Here is a 15,132-nt window from a genome sequence, read left to right as displayed (position 1 = left end):
AGGCCCACAGAAATCCACTCATAGAGACCCGTGTGAAAACTTAACAATTTTATTTGACCAAATAAGGCCCGCTGAGCCTGCTACGTAGCTATTTTTCAGAAGCGACATTGCCATCACAAATGATAGCTCAACGAAGTTGGTGGCTTCTCATCGTCACGTGGGAATCTATAGCAGCCACATGCTTATACATTCCTGGCGATTGTTCAACACTGAATGCAACTAAATTGGAACACATTCCTCCTGCGGAGGGAGCTGGTAGGAACGTTGAGTTGCTCAGTCAATGGCCAGGGTCAACGGCGGCGTTGTGCATTCCGCAAATATGCCCGACTGTGAGGGCGGGCACAAGCCGGCGTGAGTAGGTTAAACGTTGAGTTTTATAAGGGCACCACGGGGTGACCAGCCCCTCCCCACCCAGCCCCACCCCACCCAGCCCCTCCACACCCTGCCCCTCCCCACCCAGCCCCTCCCCACCCTCCCCTCCCCACTTAGCCCCTCCCCACCCAGCCTCTCCCCACCCTCCCCTCCCCACTTAGCCCCTCCCCACCCAGCCCCTCCCCACCCTCCCCTCCCCACCCTCCCCTCCCCACTTAGCCCCTCCCCACCCTCCCCACCCAGCCCTTCCCTCCCCACCCAGCCCCTCCCTGCACGAAGGACGGACACAATAATTCCCTGTGGGCTGGTGTAACCAGAGGCTCCTACGAGTATAATACATTATTTTATATGCTGCTGCGTTGGCAGTGGTGCATAAGCACAATGTAACAAAAAAACTCGTCACATTAAATTATTAAACTTCAGTTGTAATGAGTTTGAGTATTTTTGTTTACATTTAAAGGGTTGTTTGTGACTCAATATCTATTCATAGGTGAATATTAATATGCCAATTTAAAAACTGGTCACCAGGAGACATTTTCTAAATATAATTCTGATCAGGCCCAATGGTGTAAAGTGCAGCTTCCAACTCTTTAATAAGCACACAGTCGTGATAGTTGTTTTTAAATCCTTTATATTAAGTTCGCTTGCTTGCGTGCTTGCGTGCTTGCTTGCTTGCTTAGGACCGTGCAAATCTTTCGGTCGTTTTTTAACCCACTTCCCGTGATCCAATCGAGCTGACATTTTGCACACAGACTCGTTGTGCGAGACAATTAATGTTCGTGAAATTTTTTTTCCAAAATTTTACACTGTTTAGGGAAAACAAATTAAATATTTAATTACCAATTGCTTAATACTGGCAGACAATCATCTGACCCATAGGTGGCAGCCATCTCAAGCCAGAGGACGAGAGGACTCTAGCCGCCACGCATATAAAGGATTTATAGTGAAAACTTTGTTTTTACAGGTTATACTTATTTTACCCTTTTATCTGGCAACAAAACTGACACTTTTTTTTACGAGGAGTCATGTTTGCATAGACCACAAGACCTGCAGTCATAATGCAAACAAAAACATACTCTCATAATATATTGTGACGTCATATTTGAGGGGGGGGTCTGACTTTTTGTGACGCCGTGTGACGAAGGGGGGGGGTCAAAAATCGTCCAAAATCGCGTGACGTCATTTATGGACGGCCCCCTACTGCGCCAACTCGCTGCGTTTTATCCACCCGGCGCTCCGCTCGTTGTTGTGAGCGTCGCTCCTCCGCCCTTCATCGTTACTGGGGGGCGACTGCCTCCAGCTGCCCAGTAGCAGCGTCCATCACCACCTCCCCAACACAACCGCCACTCAGTGACGTAATCACGGCGCCTGTGCCAGGCTAGGTGCACTTTGAGCCCCGCCTACACAAGCACAAGCAACCCCCCCCCAACTCCCGTGACGTCACCGAGAGACCACGCCCTCTTAACAACGAGGCCACGCCCCCCCGCCCGCCCCGCCAATCAGCTTGGTCAGCCACACCAATAAATTACCGTCGCCCGCTGGCCAATCAGAAGCGTGGACTACTATGAAGCCACGCCCATTCTGTTGCAAGCCCCACCCTCTTCCCCGCCCGCCCGCCAATCAGCTTAGTCAGCCACTCCACGACTCGTAAATCACCGTCGCCCGCTGGCCAATCAGAAGCGTGGACTACTATGAAGCCACGCCCATTCTGTTGCAAGCCCCACCCTCTTCGCCCGCCCGCCCCGCCAATCAGCTTAGTCAGCCACTCCACGACTCGTAAATCACCGTCGCCCGCTGGCCAATCAGAAGCGTGGACTCCCATGAAGCCACGCCCATTCGTTGCAAGCCCCACCCTCTTCGCCCGCACGTCCCGCCAATCAGCTTGTCAGCCACTCCACGACTCGTAAATCACCGTCGCCCGCTGGCCAATCAGAAGCGTGGACTCCTATGAAGCCACGCCCATTCGTTGCAAGCCCCACCCTCTTCGCCCGCACGTCCCGCCAATCAGCTTGTCAGCCACTCCACGACTCGTAAATTACCGTCGCCCGCTGGCCAATCAGAAGCGTGGACTCCTATGAAGCCACGCCCATTCGTTGCAAGCCCCACCCTCTTCGCCCGCCCGCCCCGCCAATCAGCTTGTCAGCCACTCCACGACTCGTAAATTACCGTTGCCCGCTAGCCAATCAGAAGCGTGGAATACCATGAAGCCACGCCCATTCCGTTGCAAGCCCCACCCTCTTCGCCCGCCCGCCCCGCCAATCAGCTTGGTCAGCCACTCCACGACTCGTAAATTACCGTCGCCCGCTGGCCAATCAGAAACGTGGAATGCCATGAAGCCACGCCCATTCCGTTGCAAGCCCCACCCTCTTCGCCCGCCCGCCCCGCCAATCAGCTTGGTCAGCCACTCCACGACTCGTAAATCACCGTCGCCCGCTGGCCAATCAGAAGCGTGGACTACTATGAAGCCACGCCCATTCCGTTGCAAGCCCCACCCTCTTCCCCGCCCGCCCCGCCAATCAGCTTAGTTAGTCGGCCACGACACGGCTCGTAAATTGCCGTTGCACGCTGGCCAATCAGAAGCGTGGACTCCTATGGAGCCACGCCCATTCCGTTGCAAGCCCCACCCTCTTCCCTGCCCGCCCCGCCAATCAGCTTAGTTAGTCGGCCACGACACGGCTCGTAAATTGCCGTTGCCCGCTAGCCAATCAGAAGCGTGGAATACCATGAAGCCACGCCCATTCCGTTGCAAGCCCCACCCTCTTTCCGCCCACGTCTGTCGGTGTGTGTGGCACGTGTTCAAGCGGCCTGCTTGTGGCTGATGAGAAACAAAACTCAAATCACCACGTTGGCAACGCTGTCAAGACCCACACGGATTACTCGTATTCTTTTGTACTATTTGTCAGTGATTTGTAGGATGAACGTTGAGATTTATGAGGGGCACGGGGTGGCCAATAAGGTCTGAATTTGTAATAAGGTAAAGGTTTGACAGGTATGCGTTAGTCAAATAACAACATCAACAGCAACACCTGTATATCCACAAGCGACGTTTTGGGGCAATTATCGTCTTCACAGCGCAGAGAGAGAGCACAGAGAGGAAGAGTGGAAATGAGTCGGTGGGGACATCTGACTCAGAATCTTTTATTGATTCAGAATTTTAATTTGTCCTGGAGGAATCCGATGAGCTATGAAGCTCTTTTCCACACATGTCCTGTAGGGCTCGGGTCAGCGAGTTACATCAACAAGCAGTGCACGAGACGACAGGGGAAGAATGAGAGAAAGCAAGCCAGACGGTGTGACTAAATATACAAGTACAGTACAAATAGCACAAGTACAGTACAAATAGCACAAGTACAGACTTTCTTGACGATTTGTCAACACCAAATGCAAGGTTGGGGCAAGTCAGTAAAACAACAACAGTCCCAGACCACACCAAGACAAACAACAGTCCCAGACCACACAAAGACAACAACAACAACAATTCCAGACCACACCAAGACAACAATTCCAGACCACACCAAGACAACAACAACAACAACAGTCCCAGACCACACCGAGACAACAACAACAACAGTCCCAGACCACACCAAGACAACAACAACAACAACAGTCCCAGACCACACCAAGACAACAACAACAACAGTCCCAGACCACACCAAGACAACAACAACAACAGTCCCAGACCACACCAAGACAACAACAACACTCCCAGACCACACCAAGACAACAACAACAACAACAGTCCCAGACCACACCAAGACAACAACAACAGTCCCAGACCACACCAAGACAACAACAACAACAGTCCCAGACCACACAAAGACAACAACAACAACAATTCCAGACCACACCAAAACAACAATTCCAGACCACACCAAGACAACAACAACAACAACAGTCCCAGACCACACAAAGACAACAACAACAACAATTCCAGACCACACCAAAACAACAATTCCAGACCACACCAAGACAACAACAACAACAGTCCCAGACCACACAAAGACAACAACAACAACAACAACAATTCCAGACCACACCAAAACAACAATTCCAGACCACACCAAGACAACAACAACAACAGTCCCAGACCACACCAAGACAACAATTCCAGACCACACCAAGACAACAACAACAACAACAACAGTCCCAGACCACACCGAGACAACAACAACAACAGTCCCAGACCACACCAAGACAACAACAACAACAGTCCCAGACCACACCAAGACAACAACAACAACAGTCCCAGACCACACCAAGACAACAACAACAACAGTCCCAGACCACACCAAGACAACAACAACACTCCCAGACCACACCAAGACAACAACAACAACAGTCCCAGACCACACCAAGACAACAACAACAACAGTCCCAGACCACACCAAGACAACAACAACACTCCCAGACCACACCAAGACAACAACAACAACACTCCCAGACCACACCAAGACAACAACAACAACAGTCAACAACACCAGTCCTGTCGCCGACTTGATGTCTTCAACTCTTATCTGCTCGTACCTATCTCTTCTGTCGATGCCATGTGAAGCAGGGCCATTGCTTGAAACGTCGCCTATTATATATAACTGTCCTAGTAAGGCCACCCACGCACAGCGTTATTGACACGGACCGTGTTGAGTGATTGTTGTTGTTTGTTCATCACTGCCAACCCAGCATCATCATCATTACAAAACCCATCTCATACTGGTAGGAACCTCCTGGTTACACCAGCCCACAGGAGATTATTGTGTCCGTCCGTCGTGCATCCAAAAATGGGAGGGGTGGGGCTGGGTGGAGAGGGGAGAGTGGGGAGGGCAGGGGCTGGGTGGGGCTGGGTGGGGCTGGGTGGGGAGGGGCTGGTCACCCCGTGGTGCCCTTATAAAACTCAACGTTGAACCTACTCACGCCGGCTTGTGCCCGCCCTCACAGTCGGGCATATTTGCGGAATACACCACGCCGCCGTTGACCCTGGCCATTGACCGAGCAACCCAACGTTCCTACCAGCTCCCTCCGCAGGAGGAATGTGTTGATAATCACCCTATTTGTTTCTCGAATTGTACGTCTGCTACGATCCGTCTAAAAATAATCTGCCCTGGCCGACTTCAGCGACGTGATATGAGCTACATCTGGCCACCGATTTAGTTTATGAAAAATAAAAAGATCTTTACAGCTCACCGGATTGCTCCAGTATCAATAAAGATTCTGGTTTACGTTTGTGTGCAATATCTTTCGATTTCTTAAGCGACCACGACGCAGCAGCTGGTGACTGGTTGTTTTTCTCTCGCGATGATTTCTCTTTGCTGCACGCACACACACGCGCTTTGGTTCGTGGCCTTTTGTCAATTTGGTGCTGTCCAGGAGTTCACTCGTGCCAACGGGAGGCTCTTACCCTCTAAATAAGACTTCTCAATTTCGATTTAAAGCTTTCGTGACTGCAGGGATTCATCTTCTTGGTTCTTTCGGTAAAGTCACGTAGAAGGGAAATAATAAAATAATAAAAATTAAACATAATAAAATAATACATTTCCCATAAATATGCTAAATTCCTCTTGATATGCAAATCCTTTTGTCAAGGCGCTCTTCCCCCTCCAACCCAGCTTAAATATACGCTCCAAGCCTGGGGTGTTTCATTCAGACGCTGTCTTCCCGACAGACCTGTTCTTCACCCGAGTACGGCTGCTTGCGTTGTGGCCGAAACGTCGTGAGAATTGTATTTTATTATGTTTTATTTTTTATTATTTTATTATTTCCATTCTACGTGACTTTACCGAAAGAACCAAGAAGAAGACTTCTCAACTCGGCTGGTTGAGCAAAAATACCCTGTGATCCGAGTGCATGTGGGTCCTTTCGACTGGTGGCGGTTTCAAGTTCTCGTAGCGTGACACCGGGTGGCGCTAGCGAGAGTCTATGCCGCATTTTCTTTGGGCCTTTCGGTAAAAATAACATTTTTAAATCCTTTATATTAAATTCGCTTGCTTGCTTGCGTGCTTGCGTGCTTGCTTGCTTGCTTACGACCGTGCAAATCTTTCGGTCGTTTTTTAACCCACTTCCCGTGATCCAATCGAGCTGACATTTTGCACACAGACTCGTTGTACGAGACAATTAATTGTCCAAAATTTTACACTGTTTAGGGAAAACTAATTAAATATTTAATTACCAATTGCTTAATACTGGCAGACAATCATCTGACTCATAGGTGGCAGCCATCTCAAGCCAGAGGACGAGATGACTCTAGCCGCCACGCATATAAAGGATTTATAGTGAAAAACTTTGTTTTTACAGGTTATACTTATTTAGAGTCACGTAGGTAAAAAAATCAAGTAAATGAAAACAACTAAATTAAATGACGACGTTTCGGGCGTAACACAAGCGTCCTTCTTCAGGTGGGGGACAACGTAGCTCCCGAAACGTCGTGATTTCATTGAGTTGTTTTTATTTATTTATTTAGAGTTTATTACCTACGTTATTTTTACCGAAAAAAAAACCAAGAAGATGAATCCCTGCAGTCACGAAAGCTTCAAATCTAGAATCAATTGTTAGCTTCTTCTTGGTTCTTTCGGTAAAGTCACGTAGAAGGGAAATAATAAAATAATAATAAAACATAATAAAATTATAAAATAAAACTTAATAAAATAAAATTCTCACGACGTTTCGGCCACAACGCAAGCAGCCGTCCTCGGGTGAAGAACAGGTCTGTCGGAAAGACAGAGTCTGAATGAAACACCACAAGCCTTGGTTCTGTTCTTCACCTGAGGACGGCTGCTTGCGTTGTGGCCGAAACGTCGTGAGAATTTTATTTTATTAAGTTTTATTTTATAATTTTATTATTATTTTATTATTTCCCTTCTCCGTGACTTAACCGAAAGACCCAAACAATATGAATTCCTGCAGTCACGAAAGCTTTAAGTCAAGATCTATTCCGCGATGGAGGGTAGCAAAACGCCCGGCCGCCTTTGTCTTCCTAGTGGCGATGTTTACACATCGCACCAGGTACTCATTTGAGGCTGAGTCAACCTAGGGGAGGCCCGGGACCGGTTCAGATAATTGTCACTGGTGTTGGCCGTGAGCGGGAATCGAACTCGTGTCGCTGGGTTCATAGCGCAGCGCGCTAACCACTACACCACCGCTCCCCACCTACACTACCACTCCCCACGCCGCTTCACACACACACATACACACCTACACACACTCACACTCCTCCTCCACGCCACATACACCCGACACACACACTCACACCCCACTCACAATCACACCCCACACACACACACACCCCACACACACACCCCACACACACACACCACACACACCCCACACACACACTCACACCCCACACACACACAAATCACACCACACACACACACCCCACACACCCACCCACACACACACCCACACACACACCCACACACACTCACACCCCACACACACCCACCCCACACACACACTCTCACACCCACACACACACACACCCACACACACTCACACACACACACCCACACACACACCGACACCACACACACACCCCACACACACACTCACCCACACCACACACACAATCCCACCCCACACACACACCCCTCCTCCACGCCACGTACCCTTATTTATTTTAACAAACAGACGCGACGCTTTTGAGAAATGGTCCGAGCTCTATGGCAGCCTCTGACATTTGACCTCTGGCCCATGTGGCCCCCAAAGGCAGCTGCTGCTGCCGCCGCTGCCTCGAGGCTTTTAGGATGCAAAAAATCCTGGCCTGGAGTTTCACCCAATGGCCCTACGATCTCACTCCCATAGACTCACACAAAGACCCACAGACTCACACGGAGACCCATAGACACACAGAGACCCATAGACTCACACAGAGACCCATAGCCACACACACAGACCCATAGACACACACAGAGACCCATAGACTCACACAGAGACACATAGACTCACACAGAGGCCCATAGACTCACATAGAGACCCATAGACTCACACAGAGACCCATAGACTCACACAGAGACCCATAGACTCACACAGAGACACATAGACTCACACAGAGACACATAGACTCACACAGAGCCCCATAGACTCACACAGAGACCCATAGAGTCGCACAGAGACCCATAGACTCGCACAGAGACCCATAGCCACACACACAGACCCATAGACACACACAGAGACCCATAGACTCACACAGAGACCCATAGACTCACACAGAGAACCATAGACTCACACAGAGACCCATAGACTCACACAGAGAACCATAGACTCACACAGAGACCCATAGACTCACACAGAGACCCATAGACTCGCACAGAGACCTATAGACTCGCACAGAGACCCATAGACTCACACAGAGACCCATAGACTCACACAGAGACCCATAGACTCACACAGAGAACCATAGACTCACACAGAGACCCATAGACTCACACAGAGACCCATAGACTCACACAGAGAACCATAGACTCACACAGAGACCTATAGACTCACACAGAGACCCATAGACTCACACAGAGACCCACAGACTCACACAGAGACCCATAGACACACAGAGAGACCCATAGACTCACACAGAGACCCACAGACTCACACAGAGACCCATAGACACACACAGAGACCCATAGACTCACACAGAGACCCACAGACTCACACATAGACCCATAGACTCACATAGAGACCCACAGACTCACGCAGAGACACATAGACTCACACAGAGACACATATACTCACACAGAGACACATAGACTCACACAGAGACCCATAGACTCACACAGAGACCCACAGACTCACACAGAGACCCATAGACTCACACAGAGACCCATAGACTCACACAGAGACCCGTAGACTCACACAGAGACCCATAGACTCGCACAGAGACCCATAGACTCACACAGAGAACCGTAGACTCACACAGAGACCCATAGACTCACACAGAGACCCATAGACTCGCACAGAGACCCATAGACTCACACAGAGAACCATAGACTCACACAGAGACCCATAGAGGGGGAGGGCTGGGTGGGGAGGGGCTGGGTGGGGAGGGTGGGGAGGGGCGCGGTGGGGAGGGTGGGGCTGGGTGGGGAGGGGAGGGTGGAGAGGGGCGGGGCTGGGTGGGGTGGAGCTGGGTGGGGAGGGTGGGGTGGGGCTGGGTGGGGAGGGTGGGGTGGAGCTGGGTGGGGAGGGGAGGGTGGGGCTGGGTGGGGGGTGGGAGGGGTGGGGCTGGGTGGGGAGGGGCTGGTCACCCCGTGGTGCCCTTATAAAACTCAACGTTTAACCTACTCACGCCGGCTTGTGCCCGCCCTCACAGTCGGGCATATTTGCGGAATACACCACGCCGCCGTTGACCCTGGCCATTGACCGAGCAACCCAACGTTCCTACCAGCTCCCTCCGCAGGAATGTGTTTGATATCCACCACAGAATACACGAGTGACCAATCGGACTGGGGTTGCGACGTTAGGCCTCGTCGCATTGCTGGTAACCGAATAGGGAACGAAAACGCCGGTCGCACGCAGTCACCGGCGTTCCGCACAGATCGAAACTGTCCAGAAATAACCAAACGTCGCCCTTCCTCACCTCTGTATCCGAGCAAGCAATGAAGGCCGCTTGCCAACAGCCATGGTGTGTGCGGCGGTTAAGCGGAACACGCTGGCTTTGCAATCCACAGTTTTTTCGCCGGTTCCATTCAATCTCTGTCGGCGCGGACTTCAAATCGGGAACAAACCCCAACGGGCTGGCCGGTCGACCACGGGCTTGACGAGGTCACCAGCTCGTGGTCGATACTGACAGTTCTCCCAACTTGCCGTGGAAGAAGAGGACGTAGAGCCGCTTTGCTTCATTAACTTTCAGAGGGGAGCCGCTTTCGCCGATAAGGCATCGTCAGCGTGAGGAGGTCGGCCACGCCGTTTGAAACCATTGTTGGGTTTGACAGCAGAACGACGGTGATGATGATTGGGGGGGGGGGGAGGTCACGTTTGTGGCAGCGGAGGTCTCACTCAGAATCAGTCGAGCGGCATTATATTTGAATCAGCTGCTTACCGCTGTGTGGAAGCTACCTGGTCTGTCGCTCCGCACGAAGCTCCGGGTCTTCTCGGCCACGGTCATTGCCCTCTCCGTCTCGACGCTTGCGAAACGTGGACCCTGCTGAAGGAACATCTGCGCCGGTTAGAAACATTTAGGCTTGGCCTGCTGCCTACGATCCATCCTGGGATTAACCTGCAGGCTGGATTGTGCGAGGAGCTCACAGATCCTTGAGAGATATGGACACTGTCCTACCAGTGAGCTCCTCCGGCAGGCAAGGCTGCGTTGGCTGGGTCATGTAGCCCGCATGCCCAGCCACCGCATGCCCAAACAGCTTTTGTTCGGCCGGATCGAGGGGGCTAAACGGGCGCGGCACGGGCTAGAGAAGAGATGGAGTGATGTGGTACAGGAGGACGTGGAGCTGAGTGGACTTGCCGATGACTGGTACCAGCGGTGTCAAGATCGGCCTCAGTGGAGGAGGCTCGTGAAGGACGCCCTCCAACAACAACGGAGGGCGGAGGAGCGACGCTCACAACAACGAGCGGAGCGCCGGGTGGCTAAAACACAGCGAGTTGACACAGTAGGGGGCACAGGTGGTGCATCTGCCAGTCGTCTCAGTCAGTCGACCCGTGGCACCTGCTGGGTCTGCCCCGTGACCTCCTGTCGGCAGCGAGAGCCGTCGACACTTCACGTGGCCTCAACGTGCACCTAGCCTGGCACAAGCGCCCGTGGTGACGTCACCGCCGCGAGTGGCGACGGCTGTTGCTGCTGTTGTTGTTGTGTGTAGATGCGTACCAGTGTAAGAGAGTGCCTGGGTGTGCATGAGATTGTATGAGCGAGAGTGTGTGTGCGTGTGCGTGCGTATGGGAGTTTGCCTGAGCGTACAAGGGAGGAATTTCCGCTCCAGTGATGTATTTATTGTTGGCGCTGAGGGGAGGGGTGACGGGAGGGGAGGGGTGAGGGGAGGGGTGAGGGGTGAGGGGAGGGGTGAGGGGAGGGGTGAGGGACAAGCTCCCTTGCCAGGAGGGTGAGGGGGGGGGGCGTCAAATCAGCCGGGTAAACTTTATGTCACCGCGAGACGGGGCAAAGATCCCCCGTGTAGGCTCGAAGGACTTTTGGAGCAAGTGCTGTCGGGGAGCACCGATGATGAAGGCCGCTGCAAACGAGGGGGGTGTGGGGAGCGGTGGCGCAGCGGTTAGCGCGATGCGCTGCGAAGCCGGCGAGCCGAGTTCTATTCCCGCTCACGGCCAAAGTAATTCCTGCGCCTCTCCTAGGTGGACTCGGCCTCAAATGAGAACCTGACGCGGTGTGTAAAACGTCGTCACTGGGAAGACAAAGGCGGGCGGGCGAGGGTGCCGACAAACCCATGGGGACACGTGCTACATCGCTACATCACTCCCTCCTTGGCAATGGCCATCTGTGTGAAACTATCAACGACGCTGATGATCGTGGGTCGCAACGTTCATTGTCCCATCAGCAGGGTAAGGCTCGCTTGAAGCAATAAACAGCAAAGATTTTTCGATTTAAAGCTTTCGTGACTGCAGGGATTCATCTTCTTGGTTCTTTCGGTAAAGTCACGTAGAATGGAAATAATAAAATAATAAAAATAAAACATAATAAAATAATTCTCACGACGTTTCGGCCACAACGCAAGCAGCCGTCCTCAGGTGAAGAACAGGTCTGTCGAGAAGACAGACATTCAGAGAAGACAGACATTCAGACTCTGTCTTTTTAACACGTAGGCTTTCGCGACCAATGTTATTCATAATCAACGATTTTTGGGTTTAGATCGCGTTTATTTATAACAACACACCGGTGGGCTAAAGCAGTGAACTATTTGTCTTTGTCAACGTGACACATTTTTACTGATTGGCCGTGTCGGGTGGTGGAGGGTTACGACACATTTATAAATAAACGCGATCTAAACCCAAAAATTGTTGATTATGAAAGACTCTGTCTTCTCGACAGACCTGTTCTTCACCTGAGGACGGCTGCTTGCGTTGTGGCCGAAACGTCGTGAGAATTATTTTATTATGTTTTATTTATATAATTTAATTATTTCCATTCTACGTGACTTTACCTAAAGAACCAAAAAGATGAACAGCAAAGATGTTTACAGGCAAGGACCGTTCTAGATTTGAAGCTTTCGTGACTGCAATGGTCCATACTCTTAGGTTATTTCGTTAACGTCACGTAGGTACAAACATAATAATAAAATAACATTTCATCACGAAGTTTCGGAGGCAACACAAGTCTCCGTCTTCAGGTGGGACCGTCACAGCTAAATTTAATGTGATTTTGTGATTTATTATTTTATTATTATTATGATTTTACCGACGTAACTTTACCGAAAAACCCCTAAGAGAAAAATACTAAATCACGACGTTTCAATTGCAACACAGGTGTGAACACCACAACATGTTCTAGCTGTGGTGTCACACCTGCTGATGATTGCTTGTGTTGCAATCGAAACATCGCGATTTAAAATTTTATTTTATTTATTATTTTCTTTACCTACGTGACTTTACCGAAAGAACCAAGAGTAGAGGCAAGGACCAGTTTTGACATCCAGTGCCTCATCAGCAGAGGCAGGCTCCCTTTAACCGATGAGTCGTGAACTGGCTCACGTTGTAGGCAAGCACACTCGTACACGTGAGTCCTAGTTGAACGAAAGCCTCGGTATGTTCGTGTGCTTTGTTGTATAGAGCGGTGATGTTGTGTGATGAACCACGCCCCATATCTAACGGAGACGACCCCTTGCCAACACAGTTCACGTGCATTGGCTCGGGGGGCAAGCAAGACTGCTGATGAGACGCTGCTTGTCGAAACCAGCCATTGCCTCTCAACATGCGGCAGTTGTCCAGAATTGGTTTCCCGATGAGACGCAGAACATCGGAACCGAGTCGAGGGTTGTTGGCGATGTTACAGCCGCGCTTCTGGAATTTGTAAACAAACAACAACAAAAACAACAACAACAACACGGAATTGTATCTAAGACAAGTTTGGGGAGGAGGTTTTTATTGTCTGGGTTTTTGTTGTGGGCTACATCAAGTCGAGCGGATGTGGTGGGAGATGTGGGGGGGTGGGGGTAGTGGGGGGGTGGGAGATGTGGGGGGGGGGGGGTGGAGGGGGTGGGAGATGTGGGGGGGGGGGGGGTAGTGGGGGGAGATGTGGACTGGGGGTGGGGTAGGGGAGGGGGTGGGAGATGTGGGGGGGGGGGGGGGTAGGGGAGGGGGTGGGAGATGTGGGGGGGGGGTGGGGGTAGTGGGGGGAGATGTGGACTGGGGGGGGGGTAGGGGAGGGGGTGGGAGATGTGGGGGGGGGGGGTAGGGGAGGGGGTGGGAGATGTGGGGGGGGGTGGGGGTAGTGGGGGGAGATGTGGACTGGGGGGGGGTAGGGGAGGGGGTGGGAGATGTGGGGGGGGGGTAGGGGAGGGGGTGGGAGATGTGGGGGGGGTGGGGGTAGTGGGGGGAGATGTGGACTGGGGGGGGGTAGGGGAGGGGGTGGAGATGTGGGGGGGGTAGGGGAGGGGGTGGGAGATGTGGGGGGGGGGGTGGGGGTAGTGGGGGGAGATGTGGACTGGGGGGGGGGGTAGGGGAGGGGGTGGGAGATGTGGGGGGGGGTAGGGGAGGGGGTGGGAGATGTGGGGGGGGGGGTAGTGGGGGGAGATGTGGACTGGGGGGGGTAGGGGAGGGGGTGGGAGATGTGGGGGGGGTGGGGGTAGTGGGGGGGGGAGATGTGGACTGGGGGGGGGTAGGGAGGGGGTGGGAGATGTGGGGGGGGGGGTAGGGAGGGGGTGGGAGATGTGGGGGGGGGGTAGGGGAGGGGGTGGGAGATGTGGGGGGGGGGGTAGGGGAGGGGCTGGGAGTCGTGGGCTGTGAAGGGGGAGACATGGGGGGCCCACCCTACACCTGTTATTTTCCACAGATCCTCACCGCCCTGTGAACTCGCTGCCATCTACATAATCAAACTGCAGTCGCTTTGTCGCCGTTGTTGTACACTATGCTAAGCGCGCGGGTGCACTCACCGTAGATATCAAATAAGATTCAATTAGATTGACCATTCGGTCGATTACAGCCACCGATGAGCATTGCCGAAACGAAGACACAACCGTCAACCGGTTTCGGCATCATTAGGGTTCATCATAACTACCTCGCCTGGTATGCAGGAGGTCGTGGGTTCGATCCAGACCCTGACAATGCCTGCTATTAACGGTGGCTAGGAGATGTTGACTACCTCGCCTGGTATGCAGGAGGTCGTGGGTTCGATCCCGACCCTGACGATGCCTGCTAATTGCGGTGGCTAGGAGATGTTGTCTACCTTGCCTGGTATGCAGGAGGTCGTGGGTTTGATCCAGACCCTGACGATGCCTGCTGCTGTATATGTGGAAGTGAATTCACAGTTGGCTAGATGGCTGAGTGGCTGATTGAAAGACTAAGTGAATTGATAGGTGGCTAGGTGGCTGAGTGGCTGATTGAATGACCAAGCGAATTCACAGTTGGCTAGGTGGCTGAGTGGCTGATTGAATGACTAAGTGAATTGGCAGTTGGCTAGGTGGCTGAGTGGCTGATTGAATGACTAAGTGAATTGGGAGTTGGCTAGGTGGCTGAGTGGCTGATTGAATGACTCAGTGAATTGACAGTTGTCTAGGTGGCTGAGTGGATGATTGAATGACTAAGTGAATTCACAGTCGGCTAGGTGGCTGAGTGGCTGATTGAATGACTAAGTGAATTCACAGTTGGTTAGGTGGCTGGAAT

General features: G+C 52.0%; 1 protein-coding gene across 1 annotated transcript in view; it reads left to right on the top strand.

Moving 5' to 3' along the window:
- Positions 1 to 7,299: 7,299 nt before the first annotated feature.
- Positions 7,300 to 15,132, top strand: part of LOC133358255 (collagen alpha-1(I) chain-like) — an 18,797-nt gene continuing 10,964 nt past the window's right edge. The window contains exon 1 of the mRNA XM_061576495.1: positions 7,300 to 7,306. Within this exon, the coding sequence (XP_061432479.1) occupies positions 7,300 to 7,306 (7 nt within the window). The remainder of the gene's footprint in view (positions 7,307 to 15,132) is intronic.

This window comes from Lethenteron reissneri, chromosome 61 (genome assembly GCF_015708825.2).
Source record: "Lethenteron reissneri isolate LAM-NWPU_2019-01 chromosome 61, ASM1570882v1, whole genome shotgun sequence".
NCBI classification, from domain to species: domain Eukaryota; kingdom Metazoa; phylum Chordata; class Hyperoartia; order Petromyzontiformes; family Petromyzontidae; genus Lethenteron; species Lethenteron reissneri.
The sequence above is the reverse complement of the archived record's forward strand: the minus strand, read 5'-3'. Positions and strand labels throughout refer to the sequence as shown.